The sequence below is a fragment of the Ictidomys tridecemlineatus genome, chromosome 10, assembly GCF_052094955.1.
Source record: "Ictidomys tridecemlineatus isolate mIctTri1 chromosome 10, mIctTri1.hap1, whole genome shotgun sequence".
NCBI lineage: Eukaryota > Metazoa > Chordata > Mammalia > Rodentia > Sciuridae > Ictidomys > Ictidomys tridecemlineatus.
This window is the reverse complement of record NC_135486.1, coordinates 6,378,699-6,401,354: the sequence shown is the minus strand read 5'-3', so window position 1 is coordinate 6,401,354 and position 22,656 is coordinate 6,378,699. Positions and strand designations below refer to the sequence as shown.

At 45.5% G+C, this 22,656-nt stretch overlaps 1 protein-coding gene across 6 annotated transcripts in view; it reads right to left on the bottom strand.

Annotated features, from left to right (window-relative positions):
• Positions 1-22,656, bottom strand: part of Dnm3 (dynamin 3) — a 460,170-nt gene that overhangs the window by 248,098 nt on the left and 189,416 nt on the right. For 4 of the 6 annotated variants that reach the window (XM_078022311.1, XM_040278054.2, XM_078022310.1 and 1 more), the window contains exons 11-14: positions 20,137-20,223; positions 15,219-15,289; positions 5,867-5,918; positions 5,010-5,039 (exon numbers count right to left, since the gene is read on the bottom strand). In XM_078022311.1, coding sequence (XP_077878437.1) covers positions 5,010-5,039; positions 5,867-5,918; positions 15,219-15,289; positions 20,137-20,223 — 240 coding nt within the window. The remainder of the gene's footprint in view (positions 1-5,009; positions 5,040-5,866; positions 5,919-15,218; positions 15,290-20,136; positions 20,224-22,656) is intronic. The other 2 variants (XM_021722659.3, XM_021722660.3) reach the window with 1 other exon arrangement.

Sequence of the window (22,656 nt, the reverse complement as noted above, 5' to 3'; positions counted from 1 at the left end):
CTGGCTCAGCCATGCGGAAAGGAAGGAGACATCAATGAGCAGAGGGATGTGATGCATGAGGAACATCACTCCGTGGGACACTGTCACACTGCAGCCACGGAAGAGGCTTGTTCATCTTCTGTGTGTTTTTCAGGGAAAGATCTCTAAGATGCAGCATTAGGTGGACAGAGTGAGTTGTCCTCAGGTATATTTACTGAGCTCCTACTGAACATTGTGTTAGGGATAAATCAATAAACAAAAGACGTGAAATCCTTGCTTCTGTGGAGCTTCCCACTCTGCATAAAACATGCACAACAGGTGTCCATTTGTAGTTTTTTTAAATCCCAAAAGGTTGTATATTTGCATGTCTGTATGTATATGTGTCTGTGTGTGTTTGTGTGTGTGTGTGTGTGTGTATGTGTGTGTGTGTGCGCGTGCGCGCACGCATATACATTACAAACTGATAACAGTGGTGGTACCCAAGGGGTGAGTGGGACTGGGCGGGGGGTCAAGGCTTTGTTTGTCTGCGTTATTGTTCTTCGATGAAAATGTGTTCCTAGTGGCTGGGGCTGGGGCTCAGCGGAAGAGTACTCACCTAGCACACTCGAGGCACCGAGTTCGATCCTCAGCACCACATAAAATAAATAAATAAAATAAAGGTATCATGTCCATCTACAACTACAAATATTTTTCAAAAGAAAGTGTATTCATATATTTATTGTGTAACTTAAATGAAAATTACAGGATCAAAATTGTAGGTTGCAGTGATAATCTGTGCTGAAAGGAGCGACACCTTGCCCTGAAGGGTGCAGTACAACTTCTGCTTTTTCTAGGGTCTCAAACCTCATAACAAGTCTCTGTAGACAAAACGGCAACTGGAGGACAGGTGATGGGTGGGAATGCGAGCAATCCCACAAAGAGGCTGCGGGGAGCCTGGGTGGCCAGCAGCACTCTCCTGGACCGAGCAGTTGGGAGCGGGTAAGGCTGGAGGAGCCTGCCCAGAGGGAGAAGGCACCTACCATGGACAGGTGGACAGATAAGTCTCAAGGTCCACAGTCACCGACCACAGTCACAAACAGGTATCAGAATGTCACTGGCCTACCGATTTCGGGACACATTCGGGTCTCAAATCACAGAGATCAATAAAATAATAGTTTTTCTAGTGAGAGATGTTAGCAGTTAAAAACGGTATAAAAATTCCGGGGAGTTTTTGAACCGCCAGCATTTCACTTCCTGGGGTCAAACAGAAACACACTTCTGGAAATAAAGATACTGTCAAAGAGGACAACAGAGGCGGGAAGGGACGTGGCAGACACAGGACCCTGGGCCAAACCAGTGGCTCTTTCCCCCGGTGGGAGGAGACCAGGCCTCTACTGCTCTGCGAAAGCCCACAGCCGAGGAGTGGGGCTGGGCTCTGTCTAGCAGAGAGATTTTTCAAGGAATCTTGAAGACACAGGATTTTCCTTCTTGCTGATTCATGAACTCTAACCTATCAATTAAGATGCAACTTGGCTACAAAAATAGCACATACATCTGTATAATTTCTGGGAAAAAAAAAACAAAACAGAAGTGGCAGACATGAAGTGCTATTCCAAGTAAAACCCCAGATTTCTAAGATGCAGACCAAATCGACAGGATATACCTTCCCTAAGTGTGGCTTTTCTGGACTCCATTCTCTATTTTTATGAAATAATGATTTTTGTGTTTTATAAGCTACTCATTGGCCCCTCTGGAGATGCCGTCATAGAATTAAGGGATCAAAGAGAAAGATGCAACCAGCTATTATCAGCTTGTGCTGTTAGCAGAATGATACCAATAAGCCCAAGTTCACTCTTTTCAGGACCTGAGAGCGTAAGGAAAATTTTAAGAAGCAGCAGCGAGTGAGTTTGAATGATGTGACTTGCCGTAATGGAGGCTGTGAAATAAATCAACCACAATGTTTTACATTCTTTTAAGAAAGCAACATGGAAAAGAATCCTATTGTCGAATTTGGTGGTTCTCTCTTCTAGCGTCTATCCCGACTCCTAGCCACAACTCTGACTAGCAGGTGGACAGGCAGCCCACCCCCACTTGTGGGCCACGTGAGCTGGTGAGGGGCCAGCCCTGCCCACGGAGATCTGGCCCAAGCCCGTGGGTGTGCCTCATCCTCCAGCGGGCGGGGCGGGGCAGGAGGAGCATGTGAGCCGAGCAGGCCAATGGGAAGGGCCTGGGAACTTTCCTGAAAGTCCAGGGCACAAAGGCTCTTTTATTTCCACTGGGTTCCAACAGGGAAGGACAGCCCCTGGGGACGGCCGGCCGCTGTCCTGCAAAGCAGCAGGGACAAAAGTGTGCGAGGGAGGGACCGGCGCAGTGTGGCAGCTGGAGTCGTGGATTCCCAGTGGTCACTCCACCCCTCAAGCAGGCAATGACATCATCCAACAAGTTCCCCTTCTGTCCCCAAGGTCGTTGGGGTTTTCTGAAACTTTTGTCTGAAGGATACTGTCACCAGGAAGTCAGGGGAGAGGAGGCGCCAGGGCCTCCAGGTGGGAGGTGGCAGGCTTCCAACCCCTCGTTCCCTTTCAAAAAACCCATTAGACCCTCACCACTGGACCCGGGCCTCGCACTCACAGTGAAGAGCAGGGGACATGGTAGGAGTCTGCAGGACGCGGCGGGCACTGGTGGTTTTCTGAGACCTGAGGGAGCGTCCGTCTCCTCTAACGTGATTTTTCAGGGAGGAAGGAGGAAAGAAGCTGCTCCCACAGGAGGGGCCTTTCCTGCTGGCAGCCCAGACTCTGCAGGTTGGGAAAGCAGGTTGCCCGCTCTGGACAGCCGGGGCACAGCCGGCAAGGTACAGACTTATGCCTGCCACCCAGGCGCCCGCCAGGGGCTCCCGCCAGCTCCTCCTCGCTTACCAGACTGCAGCCAAGAACACCACAGGGACTCTCCTTGCCAGCCCAGGGCCCCGTTTCCCTCTGGCCACCCACAAGACACCTGCGCCTGCTGCCCAAGGCCTGCGTCATTCCCGCCTCACCGCTGGCCTCCAGGTGGCTTCTCTCGCCTCTTCAACCTTCCAAGACCACGTCCGCTCACCGGCCCAGGCTCCCTTCCCTGAATCCTGGCACACGTTTCCTCGGATTTCACCCACACCCCAGGGCCCTGGCTCACCTACTCCAGCTTCCAGTCACCGTCACCTCTCATCTCTGTCCTGTTGGCCTGGCAGCTGGGAAGTCCCTATGACGGGGCTCTGGTCAAGGGAATGCAAACGGGCTTCTCTCTGAGTCTGTGACTGAAGCAGGATGCCCCCCGTGCCCCTCTTCAGTCTCCTGTTCAGTCTTCTCTGCCCTTCAAAGCCTCTCCCCATTTCACAGGCAGAATGACCCTTCTAAAATGTTGACAGGATGGAGCTTGAAATCTTACAATGATACTCCACTGCCTCCAGCAACACAAAGTAGCTTTAATGGAACCAAATCCTCATGGAGGAAGACAAAAAATAAGTAAGACGGTTCCAAGTGATAAAATGCAATAGTGTAAGACTGGGAAAGGGGCGACCCAGGTTTGACTTCAGGGCACTGTCTTTGACCCCACAGGGGTGCTGGATAGTGTACGACATAGAAAATGCATTGTTTTTAGAAAATGCAAATAATTCTGATCTTCAAGCCCTCTCTGGCCCCGAGGGTTTCAGAAAAGGGATCTATTTTCTGTGCTAACACTCTCCCAATTCTACTATCTTGGGTTAGAAAGCTTCCATAATGTGTGAAATACTCAGCAAAAGCAGAATCACAGACACACAGTTCATGTGAGTTTAGCATTCGGAAGTCCCATGACAGAAAGCTGCTCTGAGGTCCCTTGCAGATCTGATTTAAAGTGCACATGGGCTGTTACACTGCTGCTCTTCCTACACATGTGCATCATTCATGAGCTAGAGATGCTTCTGACCACAAGGAGACCTTTACAGGCAAACCCTCTATAACCTACCCAGCCACAATCCAGGAACTGTGGGCAGTAGAATAATTTGCCATACCCTCTCATTTTTCTCAGTATTCCATTTTTCTCATTTTTTTTTTATATTTAATATTTTTTCTCCTGGAAGCTTCAAGAAGGAGTACCTACCTCCGGGGAACAAATTTTCCAGTCTTTTTGGGCAGAGCCGGTAAAGACTACAACTTCATTGCATGTATTATTTCTGATTCTCACAATCACCCTGCAGAGGTATTTTCTACTCTTCCTATCACACAGTGAACAAACTCAGGCTCAATTTTTCCAAAGCCACATGGCTCCTAAGGAGCAGAACGGAAGTTGAACCCAGGAATGTCTATGTCCAAAGCTTGTGTCTTCTAAAACATCAAGGGGCAAATAGTTGACCCATGTTCCAATCTTGTTCTTAACTGTGCACGGTGGGCGGGTAAGTCAGTAGAAATAGGAGGTAATTTTATTCTAAATCCCTGTGCTAATCATTTGAAAGCATCTTCGTAATTCCAGAAAAAAAAAGATAGAGAACTGTTTTCAACCCTAGAGCCATATAAAATATCAGTGTAGCTTTCATTTTGTTATTAATAAAAAAACAAATAATATGGCATCAGAAAGGTTTATCAGCGATACAGCAAAAATCAGATGTTCAATTTTCACCCACCTTTTAGAAGCATCATCTATATTTATTGAAAATATGATCACACAGGGATGGAGCAAGGCTTGCGCCCCAAACAACAAAAGCACAGAAGGACAGAGGTGAAGATCATTAATGATTTTAATCATTTTAAGGCCCATTAAAATTAGAGAAATATCAAAGCACCCACGGTGTTAAGGGTTTATTATTACGGCATTTTAGAGTCTACTAGTTCATACCTTTCAATCACAGCAAGTCATTAGCAGTGAAGGGATGAACCCTCTGAAGAGGATTTTTATCTCAGTGGTAGGGTGTTATGAACAAGACAACCTGAGTTTTAAAAAAATTAGTAGCAAGCGCTAGTTTAGTTAATCAGTTAAAGACAAACTGTGCCCTTAGAAAGCTAAATGAAAAAGCAACAGTAAAGCTTACAGAACTTAGCTCGTACAATTTGCCTTGAAGGCGGAAGATTGGTTCCCTGAAATAGCAAAGAATTATATGCTTTAGTTCAGAAAAAAAGTTTTTAAAATAAAGTCTGTTATTACCTCTTCTCTGTTCAAAACAATGAAAAAAAAAACAATCTAGAGCAGAGGTTTCAATTTGTTCAATAATTGTACCTCTGAATTTAAAAAAAACACTACTAAAAAAAATCATCATTGTTTTGACTTGAAAAGAAATAACAATGCAAATATTCATTATCACATAAAACATAAAAGAAACAGCAAACTGTGGGAGTTAATACGATCTCTGCAGAGCGCCATTAGTCAGAGACAGCTGGTCAGCCCCCAAACACAAAAACTCAGAAGATCAGATCTCCTTAGGAATTCACGTCTTCATTTACCAACAGGAATTTAGGGTGGCAGAGATTAAACCCAACAACTGCCTTCCTTATGAGCTGTCCCTTCACTGTTACCAAGCTGTGCAAACGTGTGAACTAGTCGGCAGCACCAAGAAAGCTCATGCAATTATCCACCATGTGCCAACCTTGAACCGACCCACAAACTCAAGGTTAAGTTCAGGGGTAACGTAAGCAAGCAAGAGGAGGACAGGAGGAGTCAAAATTGAAACGCAGAGCAAGTAGCAGAAAAGTTATTTAAAATAAATCAATATGGTTAACTGCATACAATAGCCAAAGAGAAGTGCAATTCACTCCAGAAATTTTAGAAGCAGAAATAAAAAAAAAAAAAGCTGCATTTCAAGCAAAACTTGCACATGATTAATTTGCATTTAAAAAATCGTCAATCAAGCGATTTAGTTCAAACTCCTTGGGGTATGCATGCACTGATTATCTTGCATGATTCCTACCTGATTCCCAATTGTGGTTTTCTTGTGGACCTGACTGCTCCTCTGCTGAGCACTGAGAAAAGCAAAGGAAAGTAGCGCTGAAGAAACTCGTGTTGTTCTGAACAAGTAACGATACTACAGTAAACACAGACTGCGAAATAAGCACGGCAACTGAGGCGGGGCTGGTGTAAAATATCCAGGTCAGTTTCATTCTGGAAGCAGAACCAAATCAATAGGATTGCTAATAGCAATTAACCATCATGGATCCAAACTCTAATAACTCCAGCTGAAAAAACCTTCATCATCGGGTTGATGACAACACGAGTTGATGTGCGACATCCACAGGTACGAAGAAGAGTCGTCATGAAGTGACATACCGTGTCCTGAGTACTTTACAGACACTAGTGATTTAAAGTCTTACAGCGACCCTGCAGGTAGGCACTACTGCTATCCTTGTTGTGCAGACAGGAGGCCTAACCCCTGGCCCCAACGCTGACTCATCTCCTCCCTCCCCGCTGGTCTCTGCTGTGTCTTGAGCCTGCCCAGCACACTCCGGCCTCCAGCCTGTGGCTGGCCTCCCACGATAGGGCTGCTTCCCAGGCAGCCACCCTCTCCTGCAGGACCTTCATCCCTCTCTCTGCTGTTTTTCTCAAACATGACACATGGTCACCTCCAAGCCGGCTCTGCAGTTTCTTTGGGGGCTTATCTGTCCACCTGCCTCCATCAGCTCCATTTGATCCACTGCTATGTCCCCAGGCTACAAATACCTAATGAGAGGAAAGCCAGGGAGGCTGCGGCCATGACAACACCTCACACCCGGGCCAGACAGGACTCGGGACTTGGTCAGTTTACCCCTGAGCTCACAGTTAAGTTCATCATTTCATCCCTCAAAAGAATGAAGGCTTTCTTTGGTAGATCCACGGATCCACCTGAGGATGTCACAAAACCCGACACATTGGGACTCGCCAGCAGGCCTCGGCGGACCCTCTGGCTTCGGGGTTTATAGTAGCCATTTTTGGAGAACAAGGGGCAGGGAGCATCTAAAATGAGAAGAGGTGGATTCCAGCCGTGGGCACATGTCTGCAGTGGCCGGATGTCGAGGACAGCAGGCCACACCACACTCAGCTGTCGGAGAGCGCGTCTCTTCTCTCCCCTGACGCGCTGCCTGCCTTCACTCCACCTCCAGAAAACCGCAGCTGCGCTCGGGTAGGGGTGGGCGGGGTGGCCGTGAAGCCTCCCTCTATGTGGCTGCTAGAGATGTTTTGTGTGTATTTGGTTTTTCAGATTCTGATTTACTAATGCCACCTTCTTCCTTCCTCGATACTTGTTACATTTCCAAGTTTTTAATTCCCTGCGACACTATGAAATCCCTCTCTCTCCCGCCACTCCTCTAATCATCTAATTCTACAGCTTTGGGGTTTTGCAGGTGAGGGTGGGTAGGTGGGAAGCTTCTGCCTGGCCAGGCTCCAGTTTGCCCACACGGCCCTGGCTGCCCAGGCACAGCCAGAGGCGCGGCGGCCCCTCTCCTGGCCCTGGGTCTCTTCCCAAAGCGCTCCAGGCCTGCTCTCTCCTAGGGATAACTGGGAAAATGACTTGATCATGTGACCGGCTCCTCCAGGGCCACCTGGCCTCTTCCTAGCACCGTGTTGTGTTTTAGGGTTTCCTCTGGGGGGGACATATCTTGAAGAAATCTCTGATTGGGGACGGTAAATCCAAAAGGTTTCATGGACTCAGCATCTTTACCTTGGACACATAAGGGAAAAGAAGCTGAGCACAGGCCCGGAGCAAGCCGAGGACCCTGTGTGCAGAGGCAGAGTCGAGGGACCCCGTTTCTTAGCTAAAATGGGGGAGGGGTGAGAGAGACAGAAACACAGAAAGAAGGGGAGGGGGCTGGACTAGTTGTTTGGATGTTTTCTTCAAAACTGAGGATAAAACCCAGGGCCTCGCGGGTGGGGAGACCTGCCCCTGAGCTGCTCCCAGCCCCTCAGGTCCCTTTCGGATCCAAGACTCCGTGACCCACCACTTGTAAGGCCGTGCAGAAAGAGAAACTGATTTATTTCGTGGGCCAATCTCAAATATTAAAGCAAACGTTAAACTGCCATTATTTTCCACCTAAAGAATCATCTTTTTTGCAACAACCGGCCCTTGTATTCAAATACACTGTTGTTAATGATGTATTTAGGTTCTTTAGAATTATTTTATAAATCCCTTAATAATGAACTGTCTACTTGGAAAATATCCTTTATTATGATTCTTCTGTATGCTATGATGACTGAACTAAAAGTATTTTGAAATACTTATTTAAGAATGTGTTCACGAGAAAATTTTCAATTTAAGGCCTTGGACATATTCTTGGATGTAGGTAATTAACTAGTTAATCTCAGCAACATTATAAAAAATACCAAGCAATAATGTTTTAATTTGAAGTAAGCCCAAAATCTTAGTGCAACAACTTAGAAGATGGAGGAAACATGAACAAGATGTAGCCCTTATGATCAGAGGTCCACAATGCATCTAGTACAGGTAAAGACAGACACCAAACACAAGTACACATAAAAGTTAAACCTATTGAAACAAAAATGAAGATGTAATAGAAAGAAAAAAGTACTTTGTTTCAAATGAAGGATTACAGTTATCTCTTTGTGTGTGTGTGTGGCGGGGTAGTATGTGTAAGTGTATAAGTTCCTATTAAGCATAAGTCACCATGGAAGAGACTGTGATAAACAATAGATCATAAAACCCAAAGTAGGTTTATGCTTGGGACATTGGGATTCTAAAAGTATATAACAGGAAGTTCAAAATTTTTATAAAAGTAAGAGTACACTAATAGACACTCTAAGAGAAAGCCAGAGCGCTAACTCTGCTCAATTGTTTCTGCCTATTCTCTTCTATCCTTTATTATCTTGTGCAAGAAAAGGCACAGATAATAAAGTGTGCCAAGGAGGTGTGTGGTCATTTATCAACAAGTCCTATACATAGTACAGAAGTGATTGCTCTGAATGCTCAAAGACAAGAAATACCATTTCAGTTTGATGTGACCTGATATTTTTGCAGAAAAATCGCAAGATAAATTTTAATAGAAGACAACAAGCAACTGCATTAAGAGAAAAAAAAAAGATGATATTAGCACAGCCAGGAAGTAGAAAGATGAGGCATGCAGTGAATTTCTGGAGATCAAAACTATCAAGGCAGAACCATGTAACAGTAGACAGGGCTGCCTCTGATGTCAAGAGCCATCGCACAATAACGGTGTACTAGGGCCAATTAGCAGAGAATCTGGCCAGGGCTGTTTAAAGCCAGACTACCAATGCTCACGTGCAATGGGAAAGGTCAAGGATGTGATGAGGGACATCGCAGGCGGGTGCTGGGGCAAGAGTATGGTACATCTAAGGGTCTCAAAGCGGCCCAAACTGGCTGAGGTAGGAAATGGACAGTGGAGTAGAGAAGAACAGGTGGAAGAGGAGGCAGCAGCAAAGAAAGACTGTGGCAGCCGGAGCCACAGAGGACCGACTCTGGGAGTGGCCATGATGACATAAAAAAACAGACAAACTCAAGAAAGGTTATGGAGGGAGAATCAAACAGACCAGTGACGATGAAGGAGAAAAGGACACAGAGTGACAACCGGGCTCTTGCTCTGAGCGATGGGAGTCACCCGCTGTGGAGTGGAAACGGGGTCGGGGGGAGTTACCAAGACAGGTGGCCAGTTTGGTTTGGGAATGCTGGTCGAGGCTTCTCCATGTGCACAAGTGGAGAGGCCCATGGGCAGCTCAAGGTGGTGCAGAGTCCAGAAGCAAGGTCTGGGATGGACAGCCAGCCCCAGAGTCACCCAAGGAAGTGGGCGACGCCAGCGCTGGAGTGGTGAGACTGGTCCGGCAGAGGCCGTGAGTGAGGTAAGAGGGCCAGGGAAGGATGCCAATCAACACCGCCCTTTAGTGTGGGCAGAGGTGTATGGCTCCTGAAGAAGGCTGCAAAGCAGAGGCCACAGCACAAAGAGGAGACTCGGGAAGAGCGGAGGCCCAGGAAGAGCGGAGGCTGCAGACACAAGGTCCCACGTCTCTCCAACAAGTGTGGCTGACGATGCCAACGAAGGGCTCGGTTGTCTGTTGGTCGACTCTTTTCTCTGGACAAAAGCATCTCGGTCGAGTGGCATGGGAGACACTGGACTATATAGGCCAAAAGTGGGGGAGGTGGAAAGAAGAAAGGAGCAGAGACTTTAGCCAACTCTGAGGGTCTCCGATGGGTCACAGACAGAGTCCCCGAGAGACGCAGTGTTTGCCTCTCTCTGCCACTAGGCTTCTCTTGGACAGGAGACCTGGAAACAGAAGAAACTTCAGGAGAAGCCACAATGGAGAAAATACTAGCAAAACAGCAGCAGGCAGCCTCAGGGGTAGGGCAAAGGGAGGAAAGGGCCAGCCTCTCTTCTGTGTGGTGAAAGCTGACTGCGCTCCCTGAGTGCCGGGGCCCCTTCAGCAGAAGCCAAGAGACTCATCTCCTTTCTCTCTTCTAGGAGCCACGTTGTAGGTCACCACCAAGCCATCAGAGAAGTGGGGCCCTGATGAAAGCGCGGCCACCTGCACTCCCATTCTGCAGAGCTGGGCCGTCCAACACAGCAGCGGGCAGTCAGGTCAGCGGCCAAGGCAAGACTTTCATTAACCTAAACTGTAGATTCGTCTCCTCCATCTCACCAGCCACATTTCACTCAACCACTAGCCAAATGCGGTTTGTGCCACGGGTTCGGAATCATTTCCCTTATGTGTTCTATTGGGTAAAGTTGATTAGAGGACAGGAATCTTTGGGAAGATTCTCTTTTATTACCCCAAGAAAGATGATGGACGCTTGGGGATCCCAAGAACACAACCCACCACAGGCAGGTCGGCCCCCACCCAATCCAACGGAAACAGAGGGGAGAAATTCGTGAAGTCTCCGGCCAAACACGATGGGAGAGACTCTCACAGAGCTCGAGGCCTGTGAAAAGGATCCCTCATCTCTGCAGACTCCTTTTGAAGATGCCGTTGAAACAACAGACGCGAAGAAGGGGGTCTGTATTTTAGAATGGTGCTTGGAACTCTGGAATTTGTGACTGATTTCAACGAGTGACACTGCAATGTCCTCTCAGGCTGCTGGCGCCTGCACTGCTACCTGGTGGGGATCCTGCTAAGCAACCGTGCATGTAAGCCCTAAATGCGAACGGCTCAAAAGAAGGATCCCGTAGACTCCAATGCCCAAGTTCTGATTCCATAAGAGAGAACAGCCTCACGTACAAATAAGAACCAGCAATGCCGTTATGATCGAATATCATTTTGTGTCAGGGAAACATCAAAGAAGAATGGAAAGAGGGAAACCAAGCTTGCTCTGGAATTTGGTGGCAAGGTTCAAATACATGCCCTTTGGTGCAAGGGCGGCAGAAGCCTTCCAGGGGATCAGGGACGAGAGGTAATGAACACTGTAACCCACGGAATTTCCATGGTGCTCACATAACAAGAGTTGAAACATGTACCCTGTATCATTTCCACTGTGAGAAAACAGGTGTGGAGACCTACTCAGCAGACCTCCGCCTGCTGCTCACGCTCTCGGGGGAGAGATTTATGTTAAGCCCCTCTTGCTCCTAAACCATGGATGGCACACACTTGGTAATTCAGGAGGCAAACTGGATCATGCACAAATGAAGAAGAGCATCGGGATTCGAAATTTCACTTCCCAAGGCACTTAGCTAGTAAGCTCTGCCAAACTACTGAGAATTCTGGGAAGTGAATGAAGGAATGATTGGACCACTTCTTATTTTCTTAAATAGCAAATATTCTATTGTGTAAGAAAATATAATTTAGGGTTTTTCCCCTATAAGAATGACAGAAAGTTCATTTTTTTCCCCTGAAATCATGAACGTATTTACATCCATACTACAGGTGAAAGGTCAAGTTTAGAAAGCAGGAAATTCCAAAGCAAGCCTACACCAGACCCTGCTTGGACACTGTACACATGGTACCTATTTTACGGTTCATGTTTAACAAACTACAGGGAGATGGAAAAAGAAGTTCCACATATTCAACATGGCAGAATTAATTCTACAGTAGCAAGAAGAATTTTTGAGATACTCTGAACACTACCGAGGAAGCTAAATATTCTATTAACCTAAGTTTAGAAACTTGTTTTCCTTCCGAAATAATTTAGTACAAAGACAAAGTTATTCAGTTGAAAAAAAATCACATTTGTGAAATACTCTGTATGCCGCCATTCTATAAATAAATCTGAGAGGTGGCCCCCCTCTTCTTTGGCAACTCCTTAAAAATCTCATGAAACAAATGCTAAGTTTTCTCAACCCCAGACTTTAATTTTCTATCTTTGGAACTTAAAAATACTTACATAATTGTCTTCAAATATGGCTTGACTTCTCTTCCTTGGTGAAAACAGCACCTCTGCCAACTTTAAAATTTATAGCTACAACCATATTTTCTTAATTTTTAAAAGCCCAGAAAATACCACAACCCCTCAAAGTGATTTTGAAATGAACATTTCTTCATCTTTGTAATTATCCCACGTCACACTGAAACGTACGCCAAGTCAGTGCACAAATGAAAAGAACATTCATCTCTGAGTCTTAGGGCACAACACTGCCGTGGGTAGGGACCACCAGGAGGTGTGGGTCTGTATTTCATCAGCACCTGCTGTATGCAAAGGCAGAAATGCCACCCTGAACCCCACCAAAATACACAACTTTTCGATGCATGTTAATTAAAAACAAAACACTGTCTTTGGAGACAATGGTATTAGCAACTGGAAAATATTTCAGAGTGACCATACCTAAGTCATCATAGAGTTCAGCACAATGTGAAATGAAGATCCAGTGACGGGATTCATGTGGGGTGAGTGTGTGTGCGGTGCGTGCAGGTGTGTGTGCACATGCACGGCTCTCTGAGTGAAGGGACAGACTCACTCTCACATAGCTTACCACGGTTTTCTAAAGAACCACTACATAACTCATTAATTTGACTTCCTAACAATCCTGAAAGGTATACAACACAGGGATTGTTTATTATTCCATCTAACAGGTCAGTGAACTCAGATACAGAAAGGCTCCAAGGCGCCTTGGCAAACCCTGGAAACGTAGCCAGGGTTGCTGACTCCCAGATCCACTCTGTAAAGAGGGTCTAGGTGAGACAAGAAACTACGCAAAGTCGCGGGATTTCTAGAGTGGTTTTAACAAAGCAGCTTTTTCCCTCACCAATATTATAAAGGTTCACAGTCATCTCATTGCTGGAAAAAAAAAAAATCCCCTGAAATGCAGAGAGGCTGCATCAAAAGACTGTGCTTGAAAGTATTAAATTTTAAAAGTTATATGCCTTTGGTAACCTAGAAATCAACATAACATTGAAATACAACAGTCTCTGAGGTAGTAATACCAAAAAAATCAATGGGAAAAAATAACACTCTGACCCATCTCTTTTGAAATAAAGAAAAAAAGAGAAAGGAAAAAGAAAAGATAATCTGGTGGGGAGTTTCAAGAAGAATATAGGGGTGAAATTTAAATTATACCAATGGTTGCTTAATATGTTCAAAACTTGAATCTTTCTAAGGCATTATATTCCCCCTTGGAGACGGCTACCACCAGGGTGCGCTGCCACATCCTTTCCACTTTGAAGTTACCTGGTCAAGTTTGCATTCACGTTGCTACGTTTTTGTATGAACCTAGCTGGCATTTGTCGTCCATAAAAATCAACATTAAAGGTAACACTCCTCTTATTCCAAACGACTTGAGGACTTGTCTTTTAAACTCCTCCAAGAAGCAAGTAAAGTAAATGGAGAATGTGCCGGTTGAAAATTTCACATGCATTCAGCCTAGCTCCTGAAAAGCAAAAACTTTTTTTTTTTTTCTTTACTTTCTCCCCATACAAACTAGAGTGGAGCACAGCCCAGGTCACCTGGAGTCCGCTGACCTTGAGGAGACCTGGGGGGAATTCTCAGCTGCACCTTCCAGACCTGGAGGCCGGGATGCTTACTGCAGTGGGGGTGTAAGGGGGAGGGGCTTGGAGGGAGGGAGGGGAGGGGGGATGCTGTGTGAAGTGCCTGGGCAGGAAATGACCACTCAGAGCTGGGTGGGCAGTGTGGCAGGAAGGCCCTCTGAACCAGAAAACGCACTTGCTGCCATGTGCTAGCAAGTTCACCCACATTACACAGGCAGGGAAACTCATCCACCCTCCAGTCACAGCTGCTGGATGCAAAATACATTTACATGCTAGCTAGAGCAGCCTCACTGCAGCCTGGATTAGAATGGGGTAATTTCCTGTTGGGTAATTGAGAATTTTCTCCCTGAAACATGCCTGTAAATTTCTCAGGCCCCTGTGTAGTCCAGGTCACATGGTCTATGTCTTCTGAGTCTGGGTGTAATAAAATAAAACAACATAATGTCAAACTAATTTACTTTTTATTTGTCCCTGTTCTTGAACGTGCAGTTAAAGTAAAAGGACAGAGACTTTTATTTTATATTTTATATAAAATGGATTGTGTTTTTAAACATATTTTTTATAACTTTATTTTATTTATTTATTTATTTATTTATTTGGTGCTGAGGATTGAACCCAGTGCCTCACCCATGTTAGGCAAGTGCTCTATCACTGAGCTACAGCCCCAGCCCCAAAATGGACTGTTTTATATACTTGAAGTTGCAAACACTTGATGTCTGAACACATTTTAGAGTTAGAATCAAAGTTTTTTTAAATTAAACAGAAACTGAATCCATTAATAAGCAAGAAAAATAGTGAATTCAGAGTCTTGCATGATGAATATTCAGCCCTGGATAATTAACCATACTGTCCAGAGGACAGCAATTTGCAGACACACATATGTAAATTATATACATTGTATAAAAAGAAAAAGAGAATGTTCATCCAACTCAGATCATGTCTAAGTTCCAAAAGAACAGTTGCGTGGGTGGGTTTTTTTATTTGTTTGCTTTGTTTTAAAAAGACCTCTATGTTTTTGACTTAGGGAACTCCTAATAGTTTGCATCATGTGAATTTTAGTTGATATTTCAAACTAATGTGAGGAAGTGTTCCCAAATTTTAAACGTGCATCTGTTACTGCTTGTCTATGGGAATTCAAAGAAAACTTCAGGTTGTCATCCAAAAATAATAAGCAACTAAAATACACATGAATTCTGATTCTGCATAACAGAGCCAACTGCGGTACCTGATAGGGAGAAGAGTAAACACCCTGCCCATGGTTTCAGACCTCAGCCCTCCTAAGCAGATAGACCCAGTGGTCATCTTGATACAGACTATGCTCTCAAAGGTGGGGAGCTGCAGTGGAAATTCACAGTGGGTGATGTGGACAAACCAGCAGGAAGATCACGTGACAATCACGTGTTTCACTCACGTACTTTGCGAAGCCGATGAAGTCCTCGTGGTTGGTGTTGATGTAGGAGACTTGAATGTCAATTAATAGCAGTACCTGCAAGTCAAAGGGAAACACTTCAGCGGGAACCCATCTCAAAAAATTCTCATATATTAAATTCAATTATCGCTTATCAATTATTTTTCTGTACTGAGTTTTTAAAGGGAACTTTCAATTAGAAAAGGTAATATTAATTTTTTTTTCACTTGACTCATAATTTTGCAAGGTAATAATCTATATTAAGGAAATAGAAGAGAGACCAACAGAGTAGAGGAAGGGGTTGTTGGGTGGGGGAGGGACATGGGGAAAGAAGTCGACCAAAGTTGCTGCATAAATGTATGAATACGTCACAATGAACCCTACTTACATATAATCATGATGCACATCTGAAATACTAATAAGGGAAGGGAGATCAGTAGAGGAGAACAAGCAGGTCAGAGGTGGGAGGAGGGGAAGAAAAGAGAGTCTTGGGGAGTGAGACTCGCAAACTGTGCTCTGTGCATGTAGGAGTGCCGCCCGCCCCATGAATCCCGCCACATGCACCGTGTGGGCTCTACCTGAAAGGAAAGTCTGAGTCGCACTTGAGGAGAATGACATTAGAGTCTACAGACACGTGCCATCTGCTGCCTTAGCAGACTGGAACTATTCTATTCCCTGATGCAGGCACAATGTACAAAAGAGAGGCAAGGTGTAGACACTACACCATCTCTGGGTTTTCCTCTTTCTTGAGCTCCCCCTAGGCCATCAGAAGGACTCTAATATCCAAATAAATACAGAGCCTCTTGGAGGCCAAGAGGCTTCATGATCAAATCCAAACGCCAGCCAGGCCCCTGCCACACTGTCTCCCCATGGAAGTCTCCTCTGCCCTTCCTCTGAACTGCATTCTTCCTGTCCCTGCTGTGCCCCGTATTATTTTCCTTCGTAGCATTACTACCAGTGACAGCGTTTCTTTCGGTATTTGGCAGGCAGACCTCAGCTGCTGTGGCTGCTGCGACATCCCCAGAGCCTAGGTCAGTGCCTGCAACATCGGGTGCCATCAGTCAACATGTGTGAGGAACCTACCGAAGGATGACCCAGGGAACGTGAACACGCTCGGATCATGAGACACATAAATTCTCAGAGGTGTGAAAGGTCTCTGAGGGCAGACAAGGAACCAAGAGAGAAGAAGAGGAGAATGTAGGAACTGGAAACTGTTAGCAAGAGGGTGCACCTGTAAACAGGGAAAAGACCTAAGAGCCTCTGGGAGCTTACAAGCTGGCTGCTTTCCTGCAGGGCGCCCCCTGCAGGCATCAAGGTAACAGCTCTCAGTTCTCAAGGTTCAGACAGAATGAATGCTCTGGGAGTCTTCCCTGCTCCTTAGACCTCTGCCTCTCCATCCCACACCACGGTTAAATAACACACACGTAGGCTGCACCACAAATGTGATTAATTATTCACACACCTTTTGGTTCAGTGCATATCTGCTCCACAAGATCGTAGGCTCTATACAAACAGGGATTATGTTGGTCTTGTTCACTATTTTAATCCCAGACCTAGCATGATATATGCAATAGGTGCCCAATAAATGTTTGTGGCTTTAGTTTCATAGCTATCTACCAAGTTTGAAGAACACTTTGTTTTGAAAGGAGCAATTTATTCCCATATAATTAGTTTGTGGCTACTTATTATTGCTTCTGACTCTGTACCCAGTGCTCTGGGCTCTGAGGCTTTGCTTTTGTAATGAATCTCAGCTGGCCATCTGACCAAATCCTACTAGAGTCGTAAGGGAGCTGCCAGAAACAGATGAAAAGATCACTCTGAATCCACTCCCACTACCAAAAACAAAGTCAAGGCATATGGGCTATTGATCAATAACATTACACCTGCAAAAAAAAAAAAAAAAAAAGCTTCATATCCTTGGATACAGTTTTGTTTTATCTCTTAAAGAGAACTCTAGAGTGAGAAGGAGCGGTTATCACATTAAGTGTAGTCCTGCCTCGGGGTCTGTGACATATCATATTCCCAAACCTGTTTGGCAGGGATTCTGTACCTGTAAGAGGTAGTAAGTGCAAATAAGTTGCTGCCACCATAAGGAGCAAACATCCGCACAATTCTCAACATAACCAAAGGCTGCCGTGTGCACCTTGGACTTTCACACACACTCACTTGGACTGCAGTGTAGGAAAAGAACGGAAAACATGAAAGCCATGGCTGTTCTCATTCATATTCCTGGAAATTGGGAGTCTGAGTTCACCCCAGGAAGAGGGCCAGGTCGCATGTGGGGGATGAAAAGGAAAACAGCATTTTTTCACTTTCTCAAAGTTTTTCACTGTGCTTCCACCCACAGTTGTTGAAGAACCGTAAAGTTACTCCTGGTAGAAGCGGTCACCCACAAACTCCAGCACTTCAACGGGCAGTTTTTGCATGAAAACCCTCAGCATGGCTGGCACAGTACATGTTCCAAAAACCTTTGCTTAGAAAACACCTCCTATGGGGCTGGGGTTGTGGCTCAGTGGTAGAGCGCTCACCTAGCATGTGCGAGGCCCTGGGTTCGATCCTCAGCACCACATAAAAACAAATAAATAAAATAGAGGTATTGTGTCCAACTACAACCAAAAAAATAAATATTTTTTAAAAAGAAAGAAAGAAAACACCTCATAGACAAACTCATGGTTTCCATCTGCTTGCTTTTAAAGATTTCCCACAAACACACACCAAGTTTCCTGAATGGAGGTAGTTAACAGTTCTATTTAAAAAAAAAAAAAAAAAAGAAAGAAAGAAAACTGTAATAGTGCCTCAGCATAGTCCAGGTGCAGAGGCTGGAGAAGACAGGCCACTCTGTGTCCACATACTTCAAAAGCACCACATGGCCCAAGCCACATAGAGTCCCACATTCAAATAGAAGTCCCGTTGCCTGGCTTTGAATGCTAGCTTCAGACCACGCAGGCAGCCCCTGACTTGACTGGAAGTCGCCTATGACTTCATAAGCTCTTCCCCTGGCCCAACTCACAGGGACTCCCGGGTCCTGCCGCTACCAAGTCCCCACTGGGCTGCTCTCGGGGGGAGTCCTGGATCTGCCACCTCTCTCTCCCTTCTCATGGTGCCTGGGAACCGCTTCTCATGCCCTGGGATCTGGCTGTTCCAGAAAAATGCTAAATTTGAGGATGTTGATTTAGTAAAACTAAACCTCGGAAACATGACACATGAAGAAGTCAACAATGGACTTGGCCGTGACCCTGAAGATGGTTAAAATAATAACTGCATAGTCTTTCCTCAAAACTCCTTTGACATAAGGTCTCCAAATTATAATGTGCCTTCACGCAGGGTATATTATAATTTGAATATTGTGGACTAAAGATAGGAAAAGAGGCTTATTTACTTAAGGTCAGGTAGAGAGTGGCTTTTGAAGAACTCAAGTTTTCTTGGTCCCACAGTGGCCAAGGATCTCCAGCTTGGGGCTAGAAGCCAGGTCCCGTGCTTGACGTCACCGACTCCTGAGTTAACAGTGCCTTGATCGCCTCCAGTAAGTGGACTGCCCATCCTGTGCCCCTGGGCTACTGCGCTACCTAACAGCGGGAAAGCTGGGAAACAAGTGGAAACTACCAGTACTCCTCAAGTAACTTTCAAAGCACGAGGATAAAGAGGAGCTGCAGTGAGTCCCAAGTCACAGTGTCTCAAGGTCACCCCTTGGAGGGGCAGCCCCTTCCCCTCCTTCCCGCGCCCCAGGCTGCGCCTGTGCCCCCTGGCTCTCCTTCCTGTTTTGCCTGCTTCCTTCTCCCCATCCCTCCCCTCCTCCTCCCAACTCGCCCAAGAGTCCCTAAGAGTCGAAAAGCCTTGCACTACTAACTTGCATTGGTTTCCAGAGACCGAAGACCAGCGCCCAGCGTCCTTCGTGGGAGGCAGGAGACTGGGCCCAGCTGAGCACCCACCACTGCGCGTGCGGGGAACGGGCGTTGGAAATCTTTGATTTCCCTTTATATCATTTTATAAATTACCAAGAATTCATTTAATTTTTTTAAACACCACCATCTAGGTTTATTGACTGTGTTGTCACTATTTTTAAAGCTTGTTACATTGTATTTTACTTTAAAAATATTTTTTAGTTGCAGATGGACATAATACCTTGATTTTACTTATTTTTAATTTAATTTTCTTATCAGCTACATATGACATTACAATGATCTTGGCAATTCACACAAGAACCCCACAAACTTCCTGAGTAGAGATAGTTAATAATTCTATTTTTAAAAAAACAGAACTTGTTATTTTACTATAGTCTTTCACTATCTTAATGTTATTATCCTTGCTTAAAAACAACTTTTCCAAATCACAGAGCTCAGATTAGAAGACAATTTCAAGGTCACGCCTGACATAGACATTTACAAATAGTTAGAAATGTTTAAAAGTGCAGTTCTTAAATGTTTTTTTTTTTCCAATCATAGTTTCCATAGCTAAGTTGATGAAAAGCTATGGCTATTCTTGGTTTCTTGGCATAATATTTTAGACATTTATGAATATCCTGGAGCCCATATGTGGGCCCATTCAAAATTAAGAACCCCTGTCTCAAAAGAAAAAAACTTGGTATGTCTCTGGACCAGCGGTTTTCAAAGTGGGATGTGTATGTCCCGGGGGCGCACATGATAATCACTGAGTGTTGAGGACAAAAAAACAGCAGCTCCTGATGCTGTTTGTAAATTTCTTCCTTCTGCAGTCATTATATTAGCTTATATTTTTGCTTATATTTTTAATGTGCTTAAGATACTAGTAGAGTTAAAGCTTGTATGCATTTCAAAATAGAAATAACTATTATGTGGCTTTGTGTACTTCTCCATGACAGGCTAGACCAGCTGCTGGAGACCCCCGACAACTCTGCAGAGGGCCTGAACCCCACAGGGCCCTGCCCACCACAGAAGGCTCCCTCTCACCTGGTCCTTCGTCTTCCCTTCTCGCTCACGAATGTGGTTGGCAACGATCCTTTCCGTTTCCTCACAAAGTCTGGGGAAGTTGGCCAGCTGTGAAGAAAAACAGGTCTCAGTGTTGATACAGAACTCAAGAAGTTGTACTACCAGAAAAGAAGCGGAGGCCAATTACGCCTTCTGAAAGAGGGACGCTCAATAGGCTTCTGGAAGCAAAGGTGACATATCGTGAACTCCTGCAGAAGAGCGGCAGAGTCATCGAAGAAGCCCCCCAAACCATAATGGGTGGCAACCTTGTCATCAGAGAGGAGACGGATACTTCAAAACCAGTGCAGCAATTTCCTGGAAGGAAAGCAGAAACCTAGACCCTACCTCACACTATGCCCTGCAGAGGTGACGCTTAGCAGGATTTCCGGATGAAGAGGATGGAAGAGATGAGGAAAAGGATCGAGGCTAACATCCACCTACTGCGCACCACACACCAGGCTCTGTGCTAGGCATGTGTGCAATATTCACAACAAGCCTAAGAAGTGGATCTAGTTCTTAAGTCCATTTTATAGAGGAGGAAAATGAAGCACAAGAGGTTACATAACTTGCCAAGACCAAAACGGTGGGTCCAGGGTTTCCACTCAAGTCACAGGGGTTTTATATTTTTCTATTAACTTCAAGGAGCAGAGAGACTTAAACTTCTAATTAAAAAAAAAAAAAAGATCTTGAATCCTACACACACACACACACTTCAATTTTTTTCACAGGATTGGAGCTAAATTGATAATGACGTTTATTACAGCATTAGTTAGAACAGCAATAAGACAGACAAAAACTATGAACCACCTACATACCTAGTGACCTTAAATAAACTAAGGTAGATCCATGTATGAAGTGGGATGTGGCCATTTCAACTCACATTTTGAATGATCTCTAATGACAGTATTTACAACACTAAGAAAAATCAGGCTATCACATATATAACGTGATTACACACACACACCCCACCATGCACCCTCATCTCCTTAAAAAATCCAGCCCAAGAACCTGACAGTCCCAAAGGTGTTGAGCACGGATTATTTCCTCAAATTTCAAAAGGTTAGAACCAGGCCTCTCGGCATGACCACAAACTGCAGAACTTCACAGAAAAGTTGTAAGATCTCCTGACCTACTAGTGCAGCAAATCTGCTGTCTGTGCACAGAAAAATATCTGCACAAGTTCCACAAAAGGTTATCTTTGTACTATGCACACTCTTAGTCCTCCATACTTCAAGTCCTTGGTATTTTCTAAAGTGGATATCGAGTTCCTCTGTAGTAATACTACACACACATAGAAACCCAGCTGTCTTTCTCACCTCAAAGTCATAGTCCAGCATCTCATCAGAAGGCCCAGCTCCTCACCTTAAGAAGGAACAGCTCTCTGGTAGCCGAACCCTGCCACGTGTGCTCATCGGGGAGTTTATTTCATGAACTATTACAAAATGCAAATGGAAATCCATTCCCATTCTGGAAACACACCCCAGAAAAGCTCTGCCACCCCAGACCCCTTTTGGTGCTCTGAGCATCCTGCAGATGATCTTCTGTGGGGCTTAGGAAAGCCCTTCTGGTGAGGGAGGCAACGGATCCACACTAGTCCTCCTCACTGAGTGCAGACCTGGGTGGCACACCTGGCACCAACGGCCAGCGGCTGCTCCTCTGCACTCAGGCGTTCCAGGTCTTCCTGGGACACCTGGTCTTGGGTAACAGCTCCACTGTTCCAGGGTCATGGAGAAGTAAGTACGCAAGGATCACCATCCACCAAGGAAGAGCAGTGCCTTCAACATTGAGGAAATGGATTACAGAGGTCACTATCAAACCACTAAATACGGCAATATAAAAGAAACTCAGTGGTTGACAACTGAAGGACCCAGGGCCCGAACATGAACCTCATTAAGGCCAAAATGACGAGAGTACAGTCTCCAAGAAGGCCTCCAGCCACGAGCCCCCGCAGAGGACTGGTTTGTGAGCGTGCGTAGGTGTGTATGCATGTGTGTGCACTCACATGTGTGTACACCTGTGTGCATCTTGTCTGCATGTGTGACTGTGTGTACACGCACACCTCTTCTCTACAACCCAGGGGTTCAGGCTTTCCAGGAGAGAAATCTGCCCAAGTCCATGACTCTGTACCTCCCGTGATCCACCTGAAGTCAGCAAACCTAAATCCTAAGAGGAACCAAAGAAAGAGAAAACAGATGACAAGAACTGCCCTCACAGAGGAGGAACACTGAAGACGACACCAGGCTTCGCTGAAAGGCAGCCCCCGAGCTACGGGCCCTGGCCGGCTGGTCTGGAAAGGGTCGGGGACGGGTAGAATTCAGAAACGCTGGTTTGGACAGCTGGCTGTCCAGCAAAGCCCAGGTCTTAAGATAGGAAGAGGGGTGAGGGTCCTGCTGACCCGCAGTGGTCTCCCGTCAGGCTACCTGCCACTATCTCATTCGTCCATGGACAGGAGGCCCTGCCCAGCTTGTGCGACTTTACTGTTGGTTAAAAAGATTTTTATTC